The following is a 27232-nucleotide window of genomic DNA, read 5'->3' on the forward strand; positions in this document are numbered from 1 at the left end:
TAACAGTGTATTGTCTTTATTAATTTATACCAACATTAATCTACATATCTCCGGGCCTTTCAGTCTCCCAGCTGCCCTCACCCTCTCATGGGCCCTGTCTTATTCATGGGACAGCAAGGTAACATGCACCTATTTATACAGAGTTTAAAATAATACAATATTTAATTTATTTATTAATGGAAGCAATTTTGTTCATTTGTGCATTATCTTTTATTTAAAGATACATTCCTACAAGATTATCTTTAATAATATACATGTGAGATATATAACAATAACAATATCAGATTACACTCATTTAAGCACAATTCTTGACTTAAAATAGCCAAAGCACATACATGTAAAGCATTGGAAATTACTTTTCTATATTGCTCAGTTTCTGAGATCCAGTGGTCTGGTATCAAATAGCCCGGAGATCTATTGGCCCTGGTATCATATGACCCTTAAGATCCAATGGCCCTGGTATCAAATGATCATGGCATCATATGACCCTTAAGATCCAATGGCCCTGGTATCAAATGATCATGGCATCATATGACCCTTAAGATCCAAATGTCCTGGTATCAAACGACCCTGGTATCATATAACCCTTAAGATCCAATTGTCCTGGTATATGACCCTTAAGATCCAATTGCCCTGGTGTCATATGATCCTTAAGATCCAGTGGTCCTGATATCATACTCGAACCAGGGATAAACTTAGGCTAGTTTCGGAGCTACGGGCACAACCCTTGAAGCATCGGGTAAAAAACTAGTTTATCATTAAAGCTGATTGTCGTTTGAGGGACTCTGAATCCCTTGCAAAACTAAAATACTTTGCAAATTTAATCTTTGAAAGAGAAATCAGTGGTTCAACTCCTTTCAGTATTTACAAAGATATAGTAAATGAGATTATCTGTCCTTGATATTTTGTTTTCATAATTAGATATTAAATAATCAATCTCAGTACAATGTATTATACCAAAAAATAAACATAATCAACATTTAATTTAAACCGGAATGCTATCAAATTATTCTCTACCACAATCTATTGTCTTATACTAGTGTTATATACATTATATGTAATTTTCAAAATATTTATTGTTTTACATACATCATTCTTCTGGATCAAAGGTTGATATTTACATAATACAAAATTCTTTAAATAACATAATTCAGTTATGAATTTCACAATTAAAACAATAACAGTTACAAACATGTCCAATCGCTGCCAATTTGATTAAAAAATATTAAATTTGACATTATCTATCAATATGTACAGGGTGACCAAAAAAAACCCCAGAACCTACAAAACTTTTAATTTTAATTTTTCTTCTTTTTTTTTTCAGGGTATACAAGTTGACTTTGTGCATGGAATATTGGAACAATAGTCTTCACCAATATGTCTCAGTCAACCAAAGGCAAGACATTTGAAATTTGCTGGACCTTTGTTGGATTTAATAAAATTTTTATGGGGTTTTGCTTTTTTTGGGATCACCCTCTGTATTACATTTCCCGCCATATCTTCAATAAAATTATAACTTAGCTACAATAAATACTAGACGCATGTTTAAATGAGATATCTAATATATAAATTTATATTTGTAATCCATCTTCATTAGCCTGAATCGAGCAGATAAATAAGACATTAAATGCATTCAATTACTTATATTTGTAATGTTTATTTATACATCCTTTCCCGACACTTTGTTGTCTAGCTATTGTTACAATATAAAAATAGCTGGATCGTCGCCTTTAAAGTTGCAATTTCATATTTTTAAGTTATATTTTTAAAATTTATTAAAATAAAGCCTTAAAATAGATGGCATCTATAAACAGTCCTACCTTGTTAAAGAATAATCCTATAATTCACTATTGCCAGTTGAGAAATTGGCAAAAGTATCATTTTCATTTTCAAATTCAAACGTTTGAAGATAACTACTCCATGGTGGAGAATAGAAAACAAGGGAGGTAATTGGGAGGTAATGTGTCATTATTTCCGGTGTAAATGAGTTTTAAGTGTGAGAATGACACCTATGATCGTATAATAGTGAGTTGACAACCTATTGAGCAAAAGATATAGAAATAATTATGTTTTGACTTTCTTAGAAAATATGAAATTGCAACTTTAAGAGTTTTATTTCAGCCAATGACAGTGTAATGTTGTAGAATGATGTGAATATATAATTTTACTATACCATCTACATATCAAAATACTACTTAAAGAGTTGGGTCGTCGCTTTTACGTTTTTCATTCAAGCCAATGAAACGGTAATGTTGTACATGTATATCACACCAAATATATCATTGCATATGTATAATAAATTACAATAATTGTCATAATAAGATAGAATATGATTATGCCTTCCAATAAAATATGAGCATTACATATAAATATAAAGACATGAATAGAAATACACTTAATTAAAACAAATAAACCTTCATACATCAGAAATTTACCTTCTCCTTAAAATCACACATAAAATTGTACGTGATAAAAAATATAATCAATGCCTATGAGCTATATATATAAATGCAAATTAGCAAAAAACGATAAAATATGTTTGAAGCCAGAGTACTAGTACATATTATACACACATATGACATTTGAATGATACTTTGGATAAAAGCCACCATGACTCAATGAGTATATGGCACAGACTCAATAACCAAGAGGAGAATCCAGGTACGATCTTGGTGTTGGAAGGGAAAGTCCCTCATGGTTTCCCCTTGTCTGTGAAAAGGTGTCTAGTTGCTTGGATGGGAGGAAAATATACCATCGTCAGCAAATTAAAGATCCCTTGACAGTTGGAAATTGAAATAAGAGTAGAATAAAATTTCACCCAATGCAAGCTGCATGATATATACCCGTTTAAATTAGTCAGGTTGGTACAGAACTGTAAAATATAAATTTCAACCACTAAATAACAAATACGACTTGACTATGGCTTTGATCATAGCGAGAGAGAGAGAGAGAGGGGGAAATGCGGTTTAACATCCACTCGACACAAACTAGGTCATTTCGGGACTAACACATGGTAGGTTGACCCATGTACTCACAGAAATACAGTCCACCGCTGATAGTTCGAGACTACCACTGAAGCGTGCACATTCGCCGTGCCGAGACCAACTTTCTGACAGTATGATACTATAAATAGCCATGGCACGTGCAATTCTCTACAAATCTATCAACTATTACAGCCGTAAAAAATTTATTGTTGACGATTTTGAATAGCAGTAAAATTAAGCTTCTTGGTTATTACAGCAGATTTAGAAATTACGTTTGTTTCATTTTTTAAATCGCTTTATCATTAACTGTACCGTTAAGAGCGGCATCTTTTGGTTTAGTACAAATAATATCTCTGAATCACTCGGGTTAGACAGGAACATGATACTAGCAGTAGATTCATTTTACTTTTACAAGCTTCTTAAAATGATTGTTGAGCTACCTAACGTGCTTATTTCTAAATTCAATTTCTTGTTCTAGCTTTCTGTTATGTTTCGAAAAAAAGTAGTCTTGATTATCCCGACCTGTCAATCAGATGTAGAATGGTCGATAGACTGGTTAAGCGAGACTAATTTCAAAACAAGGGCACGTAACCTATCTTTTACTCAAAAGTGTCTGGATGTTATGGACGACTCTTGGAACCAGTTTTCAGTCTATTTTTTATACGTGATTAATGGTCATAGCTTATTAAGTACAACATGATCGTTTATTTAGTGACTATAATTGTGTGAAACTGATTTGAGGCTTGGCATATATCTAAATATTGTGGCGTAATTGTCGAGATATATGGAGATATTTATTTATGGTGGGTCACCCTACACATGGTTCAATTTTATTTCATTAATTCGATTGCGCGTAGGGGTCTTTAGCAGTGGGAGGAAACCGGAGGACCCAGAGAAAACCCATGGGGTTGGACAGGCAACCCTACTATTTGTCACGTACAACCGGGAATCGAAACCACACCAGTTGACTCAACGACAGACCTCATGATACAGTGCGAACTTGCTAACCATTCGGCCATCCAACCCCCCCTCTTTGATCATAGCACAAGGCCTGTGTGGGTAAACTCTCACTTTTACAATATTCACAGAGTTCAGTCAAATAAGGCTTTTTTAAAAACTGCTCTTACATTTACACCTAAAAGAGAAAATTTCTTAATAATTTCAACATTTTTTAAAGCTGTTTGAAAATAAGGCATTTATCTGGTATGGTTGACTAAAATGTAGCAATCCAAACCTGAATTTGATGCTTGGTCCTGTTTCTTACTTGCAACAGAGACTAAAATATTCTTTTATAAAGTATCTGATTAACACACATTTCTGACTATTATTATGTACCTTGGTCACAGAATCACGATTTATGTTTTGAGGAATTGTGTAGATATAGAGTAATAATACTGATAACTGTATGATAAAGTTGAAACAGGATACACTAGCTGAGTGTCATTAAGATTTATCATATAACCTTCACACTTCATACAACATCAGGTCAATTCTGGTCTTGTCACATAGCTGTTTAACCAACAAGCAGCACATCCTACATGCTGAAATCAAGTAGGCACAATAGATATTTTAAAACTTTAACAAATGGCGTTTGATCTATTTGTCGATGAGAATGCCGGAATCTGTGTCTGTGCCAGGCTGTTTGCCACATGAGCGTCTATATTGCCACTGGATAACCATGATTATAAGAGGAAGTAGACAGAGAGCACAAACTCCAGCCATAACATAAGCTACTACCATCAGAGCTGACTGGTCATTAGTGGATTTCACATAGAAACAATCTGTAATATTCTCTGCAAAAGAAATAAAGAAATTTTATGAAATTTAATTACAAGTCAAACTGTGTTAGCCTGCGCACTGCAGACAATTTTACTTGTGCTGTCTTTAGTGTATTTGCTTCTAATTCATCACAAGAAAAGACCATGGCTCAGTACATTTCTGGCTTATTAAGCACAAGGTTTGGTCATTTCTTCTTTTTCTATTAGTGTTTCTTATATTAGACACCCGGAGTAAACCCATGAAGTTGAGAGGGCACCCCTATCTCCAAGCCTCATACGCTCACAGTTTGGCCATTAAAGTTCCTTGGGATTTTACAGACTGGTTTCCATGTATTGGTGCTGCAGAAATGATGGGCAGACAAGGAAAAGTGTTTAGCTATCCTGATTGCAACTGAAATAAAAGTGGGCCATGGTGCTGCTGTCAGGGCAAAATTCCACTTATATCAAAATGTGTGGCATATTCCTTTATCATTATTAGCCCAGTTGGTGTTGAAAAGTAGGATATTAAACGCCATTTCATTTCTCATTCTCCATATTAACAAAGTATTCAGATCAAGTTACATTTAATTTAATGCTAGAAATCAAATAGCATATACAATCTGATTAAAATACAGATCTATATTTCATTTTGTTTTTTTTATACCTTCGATGGCCTACACCACATGAAGATCTGACCGGTTGTAGCGATAGGTTGCGTCAGAGGTCATCCGAGCGGATTTTGACCCTATGACGTCAGACATTTGATTGACCAATCAGCATTGATGTTACTAATGGATTACCCATAGTTCCGTCTAAAACACGCCTAAAGCTCGCCGTAACAGACCGTTTCATTGGCTAATAGCTCACATCATTCAGAACATGTCAGTGATAACAACTCTTCCAGATCCTAGTGTAGTAAAGACAATTAAAGACAATTTTGAACTATAAAAATGAAACGAAATAGGATCTGTGTTTTAATCAGATTTATAGCATATAATAAATTATAAATATAAATACAGTTGAAAAAGTGACAATCGTGACTAAGATATGTCATGTCTTGTGATTAAATTAAATGAAAACAAAACAAATCATGCTATATCACTGTCCACTAGACAGAGGGTAGTTTAAGAAATTTGAAACAACTCCAAAATGACAGTTTAATACAGCAAATACAGAGTATAAATCTTCGAGTCCACATACATCAACAGGGTATTTTAAAATAACCATAATGTAGTTAATAACATTGTGAGGAAGGATAAAGGGAGGTAATACCCTTGTATATATATTGAATTTAAAATATATATAATGTTGATCAGGGGTGCCATTAATGTAGATTATATCATATAGTGATTATTATATATCGTCATTTTTTCCTGGAGAAACCATTTTAGATTTCTGCTTTTCCATGTTGATAATTTCTATGTTGAAGGTTTACTACTTTCCCAAAGATAATTTCTCGGTTGAAGGTTTTTACCTTCCCAATGATAATTTCTCTGTTGAAGGTTTTTACTTTCTCAAAGTTAATTTCTCCGTTAAACCTTCCCAATGGTAATTTCTCCATTGAAGGTTTCTACCTTCCCAATGGTAATTTCTATGTTGAAGGTTTCTACTTTCCAAATGATAATTTCTCCATTGAAGGTTTCTACCTTCCAAATGGTAATTTCTATGTTGAAGGTTTCTACTTTCCCAATGGTAATTTCTATGTTGAAGGTTTCTACTTTCCAAATGATAATTTCTCCATTGAAGGTTTCTACCTTCCCAATGGTAATTTCTATGTTGAAGGTTTCTACTTTCCAAATGATAATTTCTCTGTTGAAGGTTTCTACTTTCCAAATGATAATTTCTCTGTTGAAGATTTCTACCTTCCCAATGGTAATTTCTCTGTTAAAGGTTTCTACTTCCCCAATTTCTCCGTTGAAGGTTTCTACTTTTTTCAATGATAATTTCTCTGTTGATATTTATTTGTTTAACATACAACTATTTTTATAAATCATCCCGATGTTGGGATTATAGCTACTTAATGAGTACAAATATTGATATATAAATAAAACACCCCACAGTAGCAGCATGGGAAGCTTTTTATGTCTCTACTCTTTCAAAGATAATTTCTTTGTCATATTTATTTTTCCAACTCACTATGATGTTGGGATTACATCATGGTATAACTATAAACATGTTAATAAAAGGAAACAATCCCACAATACTAGCAAGGTTCTTATCTTCTATCAGCATGATATTAAAAGTTTTAACTTACTTGTAACTATAATAGGTCCCTGTATGGTATCAGTAGAACCAGTGTTATATACAGCAGGACAGGTTGTAGATGCAAAACCTATCTGTTTATTTTCACGATCAAATATCACATAGTAACCCTCCATTAATACAGCACCTAAAACTGTTCCTATACGTACAAAATAATAAAATAGAAAATGAATGTATTTTGTCTATATAAAACATTAACACAATACTGAGGCAATTAGACAAAACCATGCCGATGGGAAACCAAATCCCCCATGGTGCATTCCATGTAGTTAGGCCCGATTGTGTTCACGTCCACGTCCACTCAACACAAAATAGGTCATTTTAAGACTAGCATAGGGTACTACTTTATTTTAATAATTATTAACTCCATTCGGCATATAGTTTGGGACTAACATGTGGTTCAATTTCATTTCAATAATTCGCTTGCGCGCAGGGGTCTTTAGCAGTGGGAAGAAACTGGAAGACACTGAGAGAACCCACGAAGTTGGACAGGCGAACCCAACTCCTAGTAATAGAAGGAAACCTGGGTCCCAGAAAAAAACGTCTTAGGTGCCCATACTCCTTATTATGTACAAGTGCAGAACCAAAGACCATCTATATATTTTGAACAGGCAAGATAAAGATAAGAGAGAGAGAGAGAGAAATGGGGTTTAACGTCCACTCGACACAAACTAGGTCATTTCGGGACTAACCTATGGTTTAATTTTATTTACATAATTCGCTTGCGCGTAGGGGTCTTTAGCAGTGGGAGGAAACCGGAGGACCCAGAGAAAACCCACGAGGTTGGACAGGCGACCCTACTCCTTGCCACGTACAACCGGGGATTCGAAACCACGCCAGTCGACTCAATGACAGACTTTATGATACAGCGCGCGCACGCTAACCATTCAGCCATCCAACCCCCCTTAAAGATAAGAAAACTCATTACCTGATTCGGAACTTGAGATACCAAACTTAAAACATTTTTGTGGGATATTATCAAGTTTTGAAATAACTGACATGAATGATGATGTATCTGTCACAAGTCTTAGATATTTCTGAAACAAAAAAAAGAATGAAATACATGCATTTAGGCCATATTGTTTAGTACTAATTTGTTTTTCAGACAAAAATATTTTTCACACATTTCTCCTCTTGCCAGAGCCGATCATAAATATTTTGAAGTTATTATGTTTCAGACATAGAGTTCATTATAACATTGAGTAATTTATAATTGATCTAAATTTCCCATACTCCTCGCAGTGTTTCGTTTGATTAGAGCTAATAACACTACTCACTGCTGTAAAGAAGGCAAATTCATGTTCTAAATTATGACTGGTCATTAGTCCGATTAACAACCAATAGCTAACTGCGTAACAATACCAAACAAAGCTCCAAATTGGACCAAATATGTTTACATAACGTTACGTCATGACTCACAATTTTATTATGCCCAATTAACCAGTGCATAGCAGAATATTGCAGAAAAACTAATTGTGTGACAAACGAGGCTATCAGCACGAATACAATGTAAACAATACTCTATGGAGACGAACAATACTTTCACCTTTTTTAATACCTTAAATCACTGTCCAAAGTTTTAGGGAAGGTCCCTGATTAAAAGAAGGGCTGTCATGTTGCTGTGCTTGAGGATATAATTGACTGAACGGGAAGAATAGACACACTCCCTCAAAAGTGCAAGTATCAGAAGCTAATCCAGCAATGGCCAGAGAGGGATTTCTCAGGCCATTGCTTCAGGAATATGAAATTTCCTCGCCTTTTTATTCCAATGAGTGAAATAAATAGGTTTACATCATACTCTTCTACTCTTATTCACAGAGAGAAATGGGTTTTACAAACTAGGTCATTACGCAACTAACAAATGGTTCAATTTTGTTTCAGTAATTCACTTGTGCATAGGGGTCTTTAGCAGTGAGAGGAAACCGGAGAAAACCCATGAGATTGGACAGGCGACCTTACTCCTTGTCACGTACAAGCAGGGGATCGAAACCATGCCACTCATCTCAATAACAAACTTTAAGATTTCACGAGTCAAACCACTAGACCACCCAGTGCCACCCCGGACTAATGAAGATAGGTGGATTAGTGATAAATGTGATAAACTATCTCTACTTACTTGTGGTGAAAGATGTAATTTAAATATAGAGTTTTTAGTCTTAAAGAAAGATAATGATATGGTAGGAAAGGCATTAAAAGGGACGTCAGTATCATTCCAACATATGACTTCCTCACCATTCCAAAATGTTTCTGGTATTTTTGTTTCTATATTCTGTAAAATAAAAATAGAAAATGGATTGCGTACAATATATGACCTCTATCTTTGCCTGAAAACTCGACACAAACTAGGTCATTTCGGTACTAACATATGGTTTAATTTTATTTACATAATTCGCTTGCGCGTAGGGGTCTTTAGCAGTGGGAGGAAACCGGAGGCCCCGGAGAAAACCCACAAGGTTGGACAGGCGACCCTACTCCTTGCCACGTACAACCGGGGATTCGAAACCACGCCAGTCGACTCAATGACAGAATTTATGATACAGCGTGCGCACGCTAACCATTCAGCCATCCAACCCCTGCCTAGATAAAAGTATTGTTTCCATGTTAGAGTAGGCTACTCCTTGGTTTACACGGATGTAGTAATAACTCATCCAGACAATGGTTAATTATAGTCCTGGCATGAAATATCGTTGAATTGATGTATCACAACTCTTTTTTATGCTTTTTTTTCTTGTCGCTTCAGTAATTAACCTTTCACTCTGATTTATCCATGTCACACATTAGGCCACCTAAAAAAAATAGTTGGTGATCGTCCTTTTTTTTCAAAAAATGTGGGAGGGAGGGAGGTTTTTTTGGAGTTTTTTTTTTAATGAATATACAGAATAAGCAATATACTTCAGGAATATTAACCTTTTATTTCATGTCAAAACACAACTCATCTGCATGATCGTCATTTGAATTGTTCAGATGAATTATTTAAACTTTTGATATTCCGACTTGGATTCAATCAGATAATATAAAGAGATTTATAACTGAACACTTAAGCCTATAGGTGGTGCCGACTGGTTTAATGTTGCAGGATATCAAATGTTGCAAAATTTTAAATTCATATCATGTCTTTGGACTGATATTCTTTTTAGACATTCAACTTTCATAATATTGTATTTTGCGAATAGTAAGACCAGAAGAGCCCCCCCCCCCCCCAAAAAAAAAAACATTTTGCATAACGACTTACGATCACTAATATTAATAATCGGTCGATTTAGTCATTCATGCCCCCTATGGCCATTCCGAAAATCTATTGTTACATTTATTCCAGAGACTGTTCCATGTAATTCAGAATCGGTGAGACGTATTCCCATCTTAACATATAGTTCCAGGTTGTATATGTTGTATTCAAAATATTGTATTTTGGTGCTGTACGCGTGCAAACGAAAATGTCAGCCATTGCTGCTGTTAACAGGTCGTAATTTGTTTAGGTCATTCTGTCCTACGCATTTTACAAGTATTGGAACACGTGCCAATAATTATATTCGCTTCATTAACTCTTGCGATTAGGAATTTCGTAGCCTGGCTACATTTTGGAACTTTTACCATTGGTTTTAAACATCGTAAATTTTGAAAATAAAAAATAAAAAAAAATTCTGGTCGGGTAGAATTTTCTGGGCGGACGGGGACGATCACCAACTAATTTTTTTTATGTCGCCTTATCCATACATGTAGGTACTGTTAAATTGTTTTGGTCCTTATTTTGATCCGACATCAATATCGTGATATAAAAGAGTTATATTTCTACGACATCGGCAAGACTAAAAATATCTATTATTCATTTATCCTGTTGTTTTTTTGGTAAATAATGATCTGGTTATGAAATCGTGATACAAATTTTATCACAGCACATAAATTGCAATACGTCTTGTGACTGCAGTGGATATATCAAGCACTAGTTAATGAGCGGATAATACTTGCAACTGTTGCTTCACGAACATATCAGGACCTGCTTTCTAGAGAAAACTGATTTTCGTTCTTAGCCTATTTATCTAAGCTGACTTAGGAACCAGACACAGGGGACAACATATGATCACAAACAAGACTTCAACATAGTAAATGTAGCAAAGGTTAATGAGCTGATAATGCTTGTATTCGTTGCTTCGGGAATATGAAGATATGGATACACATGTAAAGCTAATACTCACAAGAACTTTAGCTGTTATTTGAGCTACAAGCGTTTTAAAAACTTTGTCAGGGAATCGAACATTTGTTGTACCGCTATCAACTATTGTTTTATCAAAATTATACTGAAATATAAAATAATATTTCATCCATTATGTCTGAAAGGTTTAAATTCAATAAATTCAAGAACAATAAATATATAATAATAAAAAGTATTGTTTTGTTGTAACCAGCCGATGAAGGGCCTATCACCCGAAATGCGTTCTGGATAAATCCTTTTTATATCCACACAGTCTTGTCAAGTTTGTTACCGGGGATTTTTTTACTATGATTTATCTACAAGGATTGGTTCCTGTCTTTCCATGCATCACTGAGATCCAAACTTGCCTGCACTGTTATAGGGACTCTTCCTCGATTCTTTTCCGATCGAATGTGAGGTTTTATTGTCTCCTTCTTGTGACCAATAAATATAGCTAAATATGTTGAGAAGCAACCCCTATACGCAGTGAAGATTAGACAAACTCCTTGGTATTAATAAACAAATATAGCGAAATGTGTAAAAGCATTAAAACATACTGCAAAATTGAGATAAGGCTAAAATTATCATATTCTTTGAGAGAGATGGGTTTAATGTCCACTCGTCACAAAAGTCTTTTCGGGAAAACATATGATTAAATTTTATTTCGATAATTTGGTTGCACGATGTGATATTTAAAAGCAGGAGGAAACTGGAGGATTTGGATAAAACCCATGAGGCTGGACAGATGACCATACTCCTCGTCACGTACAAATGGGGAGAAGAAACCACGCCACTTGACTCAATGACAAACCTTGTGATCTAACTCACACGCGTTAGACCAATCAAACGTATACTCACGTCTAATGTGAAATGAAATGGGGTTTATCTTTAATGTCCTACCCCGACTGGGCTAATGAAGAGGGGTATAAGGCATACAGTGTGCTATGAGGGAAATGTTGCCTTGACAGCAGTGCTATGGCCTACTCTTATATCGAATTCCAACTGTCAAGGCAACTTTTTTGTCCATGCCAATGTGTATACGGGACCTCGTCTTTTTGGCCCATCCGAATGACTATACTTTGTCCCTTGCCAGGCCCTCGGTCCTGCACCAGTGACAAGGAGGAACCACGCCAGAAAATCCTGATGAACTTTCTCGCCAATGCAGGGAACGAACACAGGACATCCCGTTTAGCGAGCCGTCTAGCTGACTGAGCAACTGTGGTTCCCCTAAAGTATATAAATAAAATACTTGTTTACAGAAAATACAGAGCAGTACCAACTAAATATACACTGCAGAAAACACACTCACCTCTTTACAGTCCAAATTTAGACTTGCTTGATCGACTTCTATATCTGTTATTAAAACTTCATAATACCATTCTTTTTGTATAGGTGTATAAAATATATTACCTTTATATAAGTCACTTGATATGCCTCCTATAGTCTGAAAAATACAACATAACAAGAATATATCTAACTTGATATATATCTTCTATATCTGAAATATACAACACCACAAAAATATATCTAACTTAATATATCTCCTATATCTGAAATATACATTACAACAAATATATATATATCTAAGAATCAGCAAGTGAACAGACATAAATTTGGGAAATCAGGTACAAAAATGAAGTCAGAGCCTATGATTGGACGTAGTGAGATGGTCAACCCACTTCAATAGTTTTATCAGATGATTGTGACATGTTGGTCTCTTTGTGGTTATAAAGATTAATGTTTGTCACGGCACACAAGAAAGATCTTCATAAGTGTGCCGCGAAATTTTGAACGGCACACTAAGAAAATGTGAAAAGCCACTTGATCCCAATTGAGTATTCACTGGCGTCTATTGATACGTTCATAGCTGTGTTTTCCTTTATTTAGTTGAGTCATTCTATGTTTCGTTGTATGCCATCTATGACTTGCCGTGTTGTTATTTTGCAAAATTCAGATATTTTTCATATATATTTAGCCACGTGTGCCGCTATTTTGTCATGTGTTCCAAGGTGTGCGGTTCCAAAAAAGGTTGAGAACCACTGGGACAAGCAATGGCATGGATTTAAAACTGTAGTCAATACAAACGCAACAAAAGTAAACATACATGTAGTACATGATGAGAATAAAACCCTGTTATGATTCACTTAAAATAATCAATACTGATAAATACATTTGTGGATGTTCAGGTAAATTGAACAATTAAAGCTGCTGTTAGCCATTTGAGGGATTTTGAATCCCTTGCAAACTGCAATATTATAAAAGTTGAAGCTCTAAAAGGAATATCAGAACAAAGATAAACATTCAGCATTCTCTGCATATGTTACAAACAAGTCAGTGCCACATATAATGTTGGGTAAAAAATTTTGATGGGTCTCTTTTAAATGTAACTGAATCCAAGTTGTGAGATCATCGATTGTTGATATTTCAATTTTGTTTTCTTAACTAAATGATACATTTTAGCATGTGAAAAATTAGATGTTGTTCAAAAACTGTACGGACGGAATCATAAATTTTCTCTTTAAACCAATACTAACCATAGAACCTCCCATACTGTCATCATTAGATGACGATATATCGCCGCTAATATCTGACGATGGACGTCCACATAACTGTATAGAGAATGTATTGTTCAGTTTGCTTTCTTCAATCAATGTATCAAAAAATGGTGTCAATGAACTGTCAGGCTGAAAAGAGAATTTATCAAAATTAAGAGATGAACATGAAGCTGGATTTAACCCTTTCAATGCTAGACGTAAATCCACTGCCTGTGCTAGACCCTTTTTTGAGGAAAAAAAGGGGGGTTGGAACTGAATGCCAAAAAGTACTTATGGAAGCTTTTATGAAAAATCTTTTTGTCTGTTGGGATGGGCATGAGGTTGGGCTAAGAGGAAAAAATAGAATTTTGGAAATTTGCATAATAATGAAGTCATGTGACGTCATGGCGGCCATTTTTGATTTCTCATTTCTCACTAAAGCTAACACGAAAACGGACTTTTCTCCATGAAACACTTATAAAATATTGTTTTTTTCACTGGATTTTGATAAAGATATAAAATAAACAAAAATATCAATGGCAGCCATGAGCAATGCCACCACGAACATGCGCATCACGTCTCCCGCTCCCATGACCACGTGCAGATTGCAATACCTTGTTTTTACTTTCACTTTCATCCCCAAGTCCCATATCTTTATCAATATAGTCAGTCAATAGATCTACACGTTCGGGACTCAGGAATTGCCTACGTCTTTTACGATCCCGCATTCCAGCATTATTATCAACATCAGAATTATTGTCAGAATCTACTGCAGACACAGGGCTATCGTGTTCACACTGGGCTTGTTCATCATGCACGGGAGACATAGCTAGCCATGGGCGTAACGTCGCGCAACAAATCACACACTTCATACTCCCATATCACTGTCCTGACTACTATCATTATCAAGTAACTGGAAACGAATTAAGTGTACCCCCCGCCTCGAAATTGTCCACGTGTTGGTCAGCAAGACGTCATTCACGACTTCGTCGAGAGTGCATCGTCTACGTTGTCACTATGCACTCTGCCATTTTACGGTTTGCCGCTTTGAAACACGTGGAAATATATTCCAGTGTATAGAAAATACAACAGATGGCAGTTACGGTACTAATTTTAGCGAGGGCTTTACTGAGTACACGGTAATACCAGGTACTTGTATTTTACCGACATTTTATAATACCCGGTACTACCGGGTATACGCAATGAAAGGGTTAAGTTCCTACTTTTTTGCACCAACTGTGCTAATGAAGACTGGCATATGTTATGCAGTGTGCTGTCAGGGTTTTCTTTTGCCCAGACAGCAGGATTTCTTACTACTATTCATCAAATTCCAACTGTCGAGGGTTCTTTTACGTGCACACCAACGTGGTCACAGGGCCTTGGTTTTTCGTCCCATCTGAACGACTCTACTCTTTGTCATGTACAAGACTGGAATCGCAACCACACCACTTGACTCAATGACTGACCTTGTGATCTAATGTGCACACATTTAAATTTAACCATTTGCCCCCCCCCCCCCTAACATTTTATTGTAATAATAAGGAGATTTAGCTTACTCTTGCTATAACTCTGTAGGCGAGACCAACAATTCCCTGCCATTCAGATCCATTTATAAAGAAATTACGGGAACTTGTTATACAAACAATATTTGGACGGAATGTGACATTTGGTAAGAAGGTCAAGGTTATATCATCTTGTCCGAGTTCACCCGACCATTCACCTTGTGTATAAGGTACATGTACTTCACGGCCATCTTTCACATAAGTGCTTGATCTGCAATAAAAAAAAATAATGTCATAGAATATTTGAACATCAAAATGATATACTGTCTATTACTAAGATTACCACTACAATGTACTTTATGTGAAGGAAATGGAATAGGGTTTAACCTCTTACATGTACTTTATGTGAAGGAAATGGAATAGGGTTTAACCTCTTACATGTACTTTATGTGAAGGAAATGGAATAGGGTTTAACCTCTTACATGTACTTTATGTGAAGGAAATGGAATAGGGTTTAACCTCTTACATGTACTTTATGTGAAGGAAATGGAATAGGGTTTAACCTCTTACATGCACTTTATGTGAAGGAAATGGAATAGGGTTTAACCTCTTACATGTACTTTATGTGAAGGAAATGGAATAGGGTTTAACCTCTTACATGTACTTTATGTGAAGGAAATGGAATAGGGTTTAACCTCTTACATGTACTTTATGTGAAGGAAATGGAATAGGGTTTAACCTCTTACATGCACTTTATGTGAAGGAAATGGAATAGGGTTTAACCTCTTACATGCACTTTATGAGAAGGAAATGAAATAGGGTTTAACATCTTACATGCACTTTATGAGAAGGAAATGAAATAGGGTTTAACCTCTTACATGCACTTTATGAGAAGGAAATGAAATAGGGTTTAACCTCTTACATGCACTTTATGAGAAGGAAATGGAATAGGGTTTAACCTCTTACATGCACTTTATGAGAAGGAAATGAAATAGGGTTTTACCTCTTACATGCACTTTATGAGAAGGAAATGAAATAGGGTTTAATCTCTTGTATGCACTTTATGAGAAGGAAATGAAATAGGGTTTAACCTCTTACATGCACTTTATGAGAAGGAAATGAAATAGGGTTTAATCTCTTGTATGCACTTTATGAGAAGGAAATGAAATAGGGTTTAACCTCTTACATGCACTTTATGAGAAGGAAATGAAATAGGGTTTAACCTCTTACATGCACTTTATGAGAAGGAAATGAAATAGGGTTTAACCTCTTACATGCACTTTATGAGAAGGAAATGAAATAGGGTTTAACCTCTTACATGTACTTTATGTGAAGGAAATGAAATGAGGTTTAACAACCTACATGTATATATATATATTTTTCTGCACTAACTGAACTAATAAAGACATTTGTTAAGCAGACATTATAAACAAACCAGTGTCACCGATAAGTGTTGGGTAAAATCTTTTGATAGGCCTCTACATTTATTGAATCTGGATGAATCTAAGCAAGAAGTTCATCTACATGTATTATTGAAAGAAATGTTGGTTTTGTTCTGTTAATTAAATATTAAATAACAATTCTGGTTACATTATAGCATGGAGTTAGCAATGAAAACTTAGACATTATTATTGTCTAAAACATGCCTATGTTATTGCTATATTATTATTACACATTTCTATAAGTACAAGAACTGCCACATGATGTGCTCATATGAGCTTTACATATTATAGAACAAGACAATATTATATTTATATAATTTAAAACAAATTTAGATAAAATAAAAGGATCACTGGGTAAAAGCATTGGTCTTTCCACTTCTCAAGAAGAGTACATTAGATTACAACGATTTGAAAAGCTACAGACCTGTCTCTAACCTGTCTTTCATCTCTAAACTTACTGAAAAGGTTGTAGCAATACGTTTCAAAGCCCACCTGAAGTTACACAATCTTAACGAACCCTTCCAATCAGCATACAGAAGCAAACATAGTACAGAAACAGCCTTAACTCGTGTGAATAATGATATCCTAACTAGTCTTGACAATAAAAATGTGGTTTTACTGGTTCGTCTTGATTTAAGTGCCGCCTTCGACACAATCGACCAGTCTCTACTGTTAAAACGGCTACATGACGTTTTCGGACTCGAGGGTAGTGTGCTAAATTGGTTCCGGTCATATCTTACATCCCGTCACCAATCCGTTGTCATCAATAAGGTTAAGTCTTCATCTGTAGAACTTAAATTCGGCGTGCCCCAGGGATCGGTGCTCGGACCGTTGCTCTTTACTGCTTATACCACTCCTCTAGGGCGTATTTTGAAATCATTCAATCTGAATTATCACATCTATGCTGATGATACTCAACTTTACATTTCAATTAAACCCGAAAATGAATTTCTTCGAGTGTCTAAACTTGAATCATACATTGATGCTATTAAGTGCTGGATGAAAAAGAACTTCTTAAAGCTCAATGATGAAAAAACAGAGTTCGTGCAAATCGGTTCTAATCATCATTTATCCAAAATATCTGTAAGTAATATCTCAATTGGTAATTTTAATGTTAACCCGGTTAATAGTGTTCGAAATCTTGGTGTAAGTTTGGATAAGAATATGAACATGAATGCTCACATCTCCTCAATCTGTAAAGCTTCCAACTTCCAACTTCACAAAATTCGACGGATCCCAATTTCCTCGACATTGACTCTACAAAACTGTTAATTAACTCTTTGGTGACCTCACGTCTCGATTACTGCAACTCGTTACTCTACAACTTACCAGCATATCAAATTAATAGACTACAAAAGATTCAAAACAAAGCTGCAAGAATTGTTACAAGAACTAAATTATACACCAATATTACCCCTGTTTTGAAAGAACTCCACTGGCTACCGATTAAGACCAGAATCGATTTTAAAATTCTCATGCTGACTTTCTGTGCTTTGTCATGTGATGACTCTCCTATATATATTAAAGAATTAATTCAACCCTACCACCCTACCAGAAATCTTCGTTCCGAAACTAAATACCTTATTAAATCAGTAACTGCAAACTCTTCTTTCAGTAGACGCTTCTTTGCTTTTGCGGCAGCAGAACTGTGGAATTCTAATGATTTTCCTACAGAACTAAAGTACTGTGCATCAATTGTCCGTTTTAAAAAGAATCTAAAAACCCATCTTTTTAGAAACGTTTTCTTTTAACTGTTGATTTTCTAACTAGTGACAGTAGTGATTTGTTTTAATTGACCATAATGTTACCAAAGAGCAGCTTTGGTTGGATTTTAGGACATTATTATTAAGCTTTCATATTACATATGAAAGCTTATTGTTTCTGTTAAGATTATTATTGTTATTTTTTTTTTGTGTTTTGTCCACAAATCGGATTTCTCAGAATCTAACCATAGGATCGTTCTGAAACTTTTACCTATCCCCCAAAAAATGGGTGGTGGCTGTTGATTAAATATATTTTCAAAACGTTTTACGAATCCGAAATCACCGAATTTTACGAAGGAATGCATTTGACCTACAATGCTGTAACTTTGTGACTATTTGACCTATTTTACTAATTCTTTTTCTTTGAGTATCTTGAAACATTTACTTCAAATCTGCAATTTCGGATTTTGGCATTTCGAAAATTCGTCGCTGTCATTTCGAACCGGAAGTTATTACCAATTTGACAACTTCTTTAATAGTTGTGCGATTTTCGTGAAATTTAGAATGTTAGTAGATCTTGCCAATGCGACTTCAATGATGTCCTTGGAAATTTTCTAAATTATCTCCCCTTGGTGAAATTAAGGATCAAAGTTTTCAAAAAAATCGTCGAAATATAGGTCAGAATGACCTAAAAAAAAAATTCGATACTAGACAAGTAATTACTGATTCGTACACAAAATATGGAGTTTGTCGATCGAACCGGAAGTGCCACCATCTTTAAACGTGAAAAATCAAAAAGGCTTTTTTGCTATTTTACTTACAGACTCGGGCGTCATATTTTCGGAATCCTGGAAGGAATGCCTAAAAATCTATCGGATCAGAATTTTGATTTCGGTCACGTGATGGTCACCATTTTGAATTGAAAATGAAAAATAGAAGCAATTTGAAGGGCCGGGACTTTGGAACACAAGAACTCTCCTTCTAATTAAGCTAGAATGTTCAAACTTGGTGTAGGCGTTCACTAGGTCAATGTCATGATTGAGTTCAAAGATGAGCATTTTTTGCCTAGGGTAAGCAGAGATAAGCAAGCTGATTTGTTGATTCTTTAGGGCACGATGACATTGGTTATAATGAATGGAGGGCGATGAAACTCTTGTCAATCGAGAGGCTAATAGCTGGCCTGTTGTGTGAAATCATTGTATCATTTTTTGAAAATGTCCGGGGTAGCCGAAAAAAGGAGATCGAAATCCAAAAAGTCGTATTTTTACGATTTGGGGCATTTTTAGAGGTCGTGTAAAGTAAAATAAAGCATGCATATACATATATTATTGATATTAAATATATCATATAAAAGACTAAACAATGAATCAGCTGTCATTGACAGATTTTATATTATAAGCATGGTCAGTGGAAGGTCAGCGTATTGTCTAACTTGAACTCACTGACTCCGTAACATTATTGTGGGTATGGTATAAGCTGAATTTGATGAGATGCACATATCTCGTATGACTATTTGGTACTTACAGTGTTAGACTTTGTCGTAACGTTACGGTCTCCATTCATCAAATCGTCGTTGGGGCTATAATACGATTTTGAATCAAGTTATTTATCACTGAGGGACTCAAAATTAGGTTTGATGTAGCTCTGCTCATTTACAGTGGCGAATTTAACGGGCTCATGGGTTCCAGCTCCCTCCTCTAGAAATTTCACAGCACCCGCATGGATTGTGGCTAATGTACTGAATTTCTTAGACAGTTATCAGAAAGGTAAATATTTGTGATGTTTTTTTTATTTGTATTCTCCGCCTTCTTGCCACTGGTATTATTCAAATAAAACTGAACCATGGGTGAGTCCTGAAATTACTATGTTTTTGTCCAGTGGACGTTAAACCGCAATTCTCCTCTCTATCTCTCCTTGTACTGCTAATGCCTTCCTGTCTTCATTAGCTGGTTTCTGCATGAAAATAAGATGTTAACCCCTGTGTAAGTGTCTTTTTCCTCTGTTGTACGAAATTAATGAGAGTAAACCAAGCTCCAGAATTTTGTTTTAATTGTGTACATGTATATGTTTATTTATATTTTTCAGCAAAGATGACTAGCCCTCCGTCGAATATTAAACCACATACAATATATTCTGTGAAGATGTCATAAGAGAAAGAATCATAAATGGCCAGCAAAGTTGTCTTGTACAGAGAGAGAGAGAGAGAAATGGGGTTTAACGTCCACTCAACACAAACTAGGTCATTTTGGGACTAACATACAGTTTCAATTTTATTTCAATAATTCGCTTGCGCGTATGGGTCTTTAGCAGTGAGAGGAAACCGGAGTGCCCGGAGGAAACCCACGAGGTTGAGAAGACGCCTCTATCTCCATGCCACATACGCTCACACCTGGGATCAAAGCCACAGCCACAGCCACAAGCCAGAGGTGACCGACCAGCTAGAGGTCGAAGCGCGGCACTCTAGGCCATCCCAACCCCCCTTTCTTGTACAGACCTGTGCATGTGTAGTCAATGTGAAAATGAAAAAAAAACTGTTAAAGAGACCGAATTTGATGTTAATACATTTAGTGACAGTGATGATGATAATGAAGATTAACTTTGATGACATTTGATGTGCAGAGTAACTGTTTAATTTTGATTTTCAATGATTGTTTCACTTTAATAAATAATTTCACAACTGTTCATCCTGTTTTCTAACCTTTCCCTTCATTCCAGCCCAGATACACAATTATTTTTTTTAACTTATATCTACATGTATGTTTGTAATTTGACCATTAATCATATCCGAAATAGTAGTTCACAGCTACATGTACAGTTGTAAAAATACTGTAGTGGCTAATTGAAAGGGAACATGTATGTGGGTTTAGAATGTTTATCTTAGTGGAAAAAAATCATGTGGTTCAATGCTTATAAAGTGCTACTGATCTCCATTATTTCAAAAGCATATCACTCAACTACTGTCAAACATATCCCCTGGCTAGAATATGCTACAAATCGACTCTAGCATGTTCCATACAAGCGATAATTTCTGAGCAAACATCCAACAACCAACCCTAACAGGCCCTTGAGATCCAACAAACAAAATAATTATTGGGCTTGTTTGCCCGCACCTGGTCTTATGATTCATACAAGACCTGATAGTCTATCAATTACAGGCATTTGACAGAAAGGGAGATAATTCTTTTTTACCGTTAATGGATTTCCACAATTCTTTATTCACCCATGACATTTGTGTTTTGAGCATTTTTATTTACATCAAAATCTGTCCAATAAACTGTTCATTGCCAATGATGAAGACACGAGGTGTTTTACCAACTATTTAATTTTTTGTCAACTTCAGAATTGTTAGTACACAAATAGCATTTATTTGACAATTTTGACGAATTTCATCTGGCCCTAAATCAATAAATTGCAAACATTTTGCTTGGAACTCCCAGATTTTGTCTTCCTGGCATCATAAACTTTCCAAAAATGTATAGTTTTTCTTTTATGGAAGACCGTGTAGCGGAGTTGTGTTTCTAAGCTAGCTAGAAATTTTGGCTGCAGGCCTACACCTCCCAAGCTAAATTTCCCTCATGTCATCCTGTATAGCAAAGGCATATGCCTGTCTTAATTAACCCAGTACTAAACACAATTTACTTGTTTAATTTTTCCAGCATTTTTCAGGATAGCTGATGGGATGCGGGTCAAGTTATGCCACTTGTCTATTTAATTATTTACCAGTGAAAAATCGAATTAACTTCACCAAATTTTTACTCATTATAATGATTTTTTTTTCTGTTCATATTATTTCTATGACATGTGACAGTGACTGTGAATATGAAAGCTTTAATATCTGCTTAGCAGATCTAGTTATTATTATTATTATTATTAAAAAACTTTTTAAATAAATATGTCTTTAGTTTAGTTGTAAATGTAGTGATAGCAGTGGCATTATGACTTTGAATTGGTAATTTATTCCATAACAATGGTGCTTGAACATGGAATGACCAGTAACTATGTTGATAAATTATAAGAGCGCTGTATAAGTAATGAGGTGTCAGGAGAGGATTGCAGATTTCTTGTGGGTTTATACATGTACATTGGTGCTGGCACGATATATCCTTGAATCAATATATCGTGATTCAGCATCTCACGGTTCGCATATTGAATCATGAGATGCTGAATCGATTTTTCACAGTTTTTAGGAGCTTTTTTGTCACCTCAGTAAGTAACATGTCACACTCTTAATTATCCATGTCACACATTATCTATACATGTACATGTAGGTACACAAACACTCTTAAATTATTTGGGTCCTTTTTTTTTTATACCTATCAATATCATGATATAAAAACAAGTTTTATTTCTTCAACATCGGCAGGACTAAAAATATCAATTATTCATTTATCCTTTTGTTTTCTACGTTATTATTGCTTTGGTTATGAATCGCGATACGAATCGTATCGCAGTACCTGAATACCAATAGTATCGTATTGTAACTGCAGTGGCAATACCAAGCACTAATGTACATGTAGTACAGTGTATGGCTACTTACTGATCTCTGTGAAAGTAAGTTGTTATTTCTGGACTTGGTGATGCTGCTATAGCTAAATTACTACTACCGGTATCAACTAATACATTTATCTAATAATGAAAAAAAATAAGTATTAAAAAAGACAATCAAATCATTTCAAACACTACATTTTGAGATGACTTAATGTTGGCAAACATTTAAACTTACTAAACACAAAATATTAAAACTTCACATTCTATTTCTTGATTATTAAATAATCAAAATCAGAGATCACTCATTTCGAACAGATAGAAAATTAAACCATTTGAGTAACACAGAATTAAGTCCTGTCACAGTGACTACAAGACAAACAGATGAGGTGTGAGGAGAATCATGATGTATTCACTACAGAGAACGTGTTGAAGATATTGTAATTGGTTGCGAAAGTGTTGTGTTGAGCTGGAGCAGGCCTTGTTTACTCCAAATGTTGACACCTTTAGAGAGAATGTGAAAAATAAATTCTGTAACATTGGGGACTAACATATGGTACAATTTCATTTCAATAATTTTCTTGTGCGTTGGGGTTCTTTCGCAGTGGAAGGAAACAGGAAGATCAGGAGAAAAAACAATCTGTTTCACAGAGGTATTACGAAAGCCTTCTTGTAAGACGACTGACCTTTATAAGTTCACATGTCTTCTATGTGTGATATCACATTACATGTCATCGATCATTGACTCGATAGCATTGTTTACATATAAAGACCATATAAATATACTGTTCCGGGCAAAATGCAATCTGATTAAAATACAGATCTATATTTCGGTTTTTTATACTTTCGATGGCTTACACTACATGAAGATCTGACAAATTATAGTGGAAGTTCACGTCAGGGGTCAAACGAGCGGCTTTTGACCCTATGACGTCAGACATTGATTAATCAATCAGAGTTGACGTTTCTAGTGGTTTACCCACAGTTCCGTACATCAAAAAGCCAAGAACTCGCCGTAACAGACTGTTTCATTGCCTAATCCCTCACATCATCCAGAACACGTCAATGATTACAACTTCCCCAGATCCTATTCCTAGTGTAGTAAAGACAAGTAAAACGAAATTTTAAACTATAAGAGGATCTGTGTTTTAATCAGATTGGGGCAAAATGATGCCTTTTATATACCCATTTACACTAAATAGGAAAAATTTTTAAACCCAGAGATATACTTCAAACACCTTTATTTACTTTTCTAATACTTCAAAAATATGTTCTAGAATTTAATTTGCAGAAGGGAAAACTTTAATATTGTGAGCTAATTAACCCTCAGTAATTGTAGTGGCCTAGAGAATATTCACTGCTGATCGATGTGGAAGAAACCCACAAGGTTAGGAAGGTGAGTCTACATGCGTGGGCTCGAAACTATGCCACCTGACACAATGACAGACCTTATGATCTTAAAAGTTACAATTTCATATTTTTAAGTTATATTTTTAAAATGTATTAATATAATGCCCTAAAATAGATGGTATCTATAAACAGTCCTACCTTGTTAAAGAATAATCCTATTAATCGGCTTAATCCTATAATTCACTATTGCCAGTTGAGAAATTGGCAAAAATATCATTTTCAATTTCAAATTCAAACGTTTGAGGATAGCTATTCCATGGTGGGGAATAGGAAAACAAGGGAGGTAATTGGGAGGTAATTGTGTTATTATTTCCGGTGTTATGATTTTTAAGTGTGAGAATGGCACCTATGATCGTATAATAGTGAGTTGACAACCTACATGTATTGAGCAAAAACCATAGAAATAATTATGTTTTGACTTTCTTAGAAAATATGAAATTGTAACTTTAAGTACAAGTGTAAGACAATTCGGCCACACAACTTCTGCTATCAATGTATAGCAAGCATTCAATAGCTTTCACCAAATTATTTATTTTTTGTTAACTCAACACATACATGTAAATACGGTACTCAACATTTAAACATGCATTATGCAAGAGCAAAATCTGCTTGTTACAAGTCTTTCTTTAGGCCTGAAATGTTATCTAAATTATCAATTAGACATTAATTAACTTATCCAGACCATAATAAACTCTCGATGTCAAGGCTAGCCTTCGATGTTGGCTGGATTAGATTCTGCCGCTAACGACCATTGATAATTTAATCAAAAAAAGTGGATAATCGAGACTATGCTGGTTATATTAATGATTTTAGTAATGATGACCGAGACTATGCAAAATTTCAACCGCTTTGTTCTTTCTCGGCTCATAGTGGATCAATTTGACTGACATTTTCAGCAAATTACCTTTACACTATCTAGTTTTTAACTATTATAGCGAGAACTGCCATATCTTTATCTTATCTCCCATAATGTATCTTTAATTGCATATAAATTTACACCAGTTTAAATTTACAAGATAAAATATGTAGAAACATACTGTACCTTTTGTGGAGGGCTTCCAACCAACATTTCCAAATAATAGCCTTCTCCAGCGTGACCATATAAATTTTTAGAAGCACTACGTTTATCAATAGCACGTCTGTCACTCTCCACGGAGTAACCTGTCATTAATGTTGTGACTATGGATCTCTTCAATGGAACATGATATATCCTTTCACTTGCATGACAACAGCACAGTTCAAAAACAGAAAATAGCACAACAACCGTTAATAAGACTAAATCTTTTCTTTCACCTTTATAGTTTCTAGTTCTGGGACAGATAAATTCTGCCATATTGTTGACCTTTACCAGTACTAACTTTTCTTAAAATTTCAACAAAATATTTTAACATTAAATTTCAGCATTCATTTTCATAAAACTAGAAATTGCTTCCTGCGAATCCATTTTAGTCTTTTGATTTGCACTTCAATTTCCATGAAAACTGGCTTGAACCATTTTCATTGATGTTCACTATTGCCTGAAATGAAAGAAAAATAAAAACTGTAGATACTGTACATACAATGTAGGCCATATACATTATGTTCTTTTCATATGCATAAAAAATAGGAAATAGATAATAAAACATACATATATATGTACCGTACTGAATTGCTAAATATGATTTAATGATGACCTCAATACCCGGTATTGTTTTTTTCATCTTCCTTATCTTACATATATTTTTTAACAACACAAAATATTAACGGTACATAGAAAAGCTAACCAACACGTATCTTTAATGATATTCCCTCAATCAAATCTTTATTTTTTATTTTTCTTTACAGTTATATTAGCCACACCTTAAACATGCATTGTAAGATTTAGAAAAAGAGCCGGTCGTTCTTGTTATCATAAAACAAGTTCAAAAATAGATAACGAAAAATGAACATATTGAAAATTTCAATGAACAACTTTATTCTCATTGAGTGTTTGAAGTTTTGACAAAATATCGCTACATAGTCCTGATTGTCAAGCATCCTTGCTATGATAATAAACAAAATCTTGACTATCCATTTTAACGTTAATTTATTCAATGGCACAGAGGTTCTAATCCATTCAATGTTTCTGCCATCTGGTGGTATACCGTACATGTATAGTTGATTATGGGCTTGTCATGTGAATTAATGTTTAAATAAAAATTTATATAACATTAATTGAAGCCAAAATTAATAGAGACCACCAACAGGCAGATTTAGCTCTCACATAATGCCACTTTAAAATTAAAATACAGGCATCTATAGGCCTACATAGTACATGTACATCTAGTTTAATAGATATAGAAAATGAGTTTTGTGATCCATATGGATATAAAAGTAAGTAAAATGGGTTACTGATATGACTCCATAGATATTTAATCAATATTATGAACATTTCAATAGTTAATCTATGGCCAGCGCACAGCTGTCACTGCTGCAGTTTTAGGAATGCGATATTGACAATTATATTTCATATATTTTTTATAATAGATTACAACAGCATTTATCGGTAGCTGAAATATGAAATAATATCTAGTGTTCTAGAAGCATCACATGATAAAATAAACTGATTTACATAGAAACTTCCTGATTGATGACGCAAATTTGTCATTTTTTCAGATTTTACTTTTTACTGTGGGAATGACTAGAGCAAGTACAAGTAATTTTCGACCATTTAGGTAGTTTATTCACAAGTCCACACCTACTCAAGGAGGAAATGATTCCCATATATAACGGTGAAACGTTAAAAAAAACACTTATTTAAACATGTCGAAATAAAACTACCAAATTCTTTTAAAACCAGAATAACAGAGTCACATAAAATTACCAAATACAATCTTCTTTCCGGTAATCCAATATTCCCAACCAAGAAATAGATAAACCTGAACGAAATGACTATTTATTGGAAAATATTGTTTTGTTAGCGTTTGTAAATGCGCCTTTTTAATC

The 27232-nt window shown here is 34.8% G+C and overlaps 1 protein-coding gene across 1 annotated transcript; it reads right to left on the bottom strand.

Annotated features, from left to right (window-relative positions):
• LOC126830315 (beta-secretase 1) lies at window positions 1-27179 on the bottom strand. Its single transcript, XM_050560682.1, has 11 exons — window positions 27111-27179; window positions 25311-25785; window positions 22911-22999; window positions 15283-15499; window positions 13727-13876; window positions 12502-12636; window positions 11197-11298; window positions 9120-9272; window positions 7932-8040; window positions 6996-7142; window positions 1-4777 (listed from the first exon to the last, which is right to left on the bottom strand). The coding sequence occupies exons 2-11, from the start codon at window positions 25599-25601 to the stop codon at window positions 4581-4583; spliced, it is 1590 nt and encodes a 529-aa protein (XP_050416639.1). The 5' UTR covers window positions 25602-25785; window positions 27111-27179; the 3' UTR covers window positions 1-4580.
• Between the last annotated feature and the right edge of the window lie 53 nt (window positions 27180-27232).

The sequence above is a fragment of the Patella vulgata genome, chromosome 8, assembly GCF_932274485.2.
Source record: "Patella vulgata chromosome 8, xgPatVulg1.2, whole genome shotgun sequence".
Taxonomy (NCBI): Eukaryota; Metazoa; Mollusca; class Gastropoda; family Patellidae; genus Patella; species Patella vulgata.

Coding starts and splice junctions, on each gene's coding strand:
- LOC126830315 (XM_050560682.1), bottom strand. CDS start 25,601: ATGGCAGAATTTATCTGTCCCAGAACTAGAAACTATAAAGGTGAAAGA. Junction 13,877..15,282: donor CCTACAGAGTTATAGCAAGA/GTAAGCTAAATC, acceptor TTCTCTTTTCAG/CCTGACAGTTCATTGACACC. Junction 12,637..13,726: donor ACAGTATGGGAGGTTCTATG/GTTAGTATTGGT, acceptor TGTATTTTTCAG/ACTATAGGAGGCATATCAAG.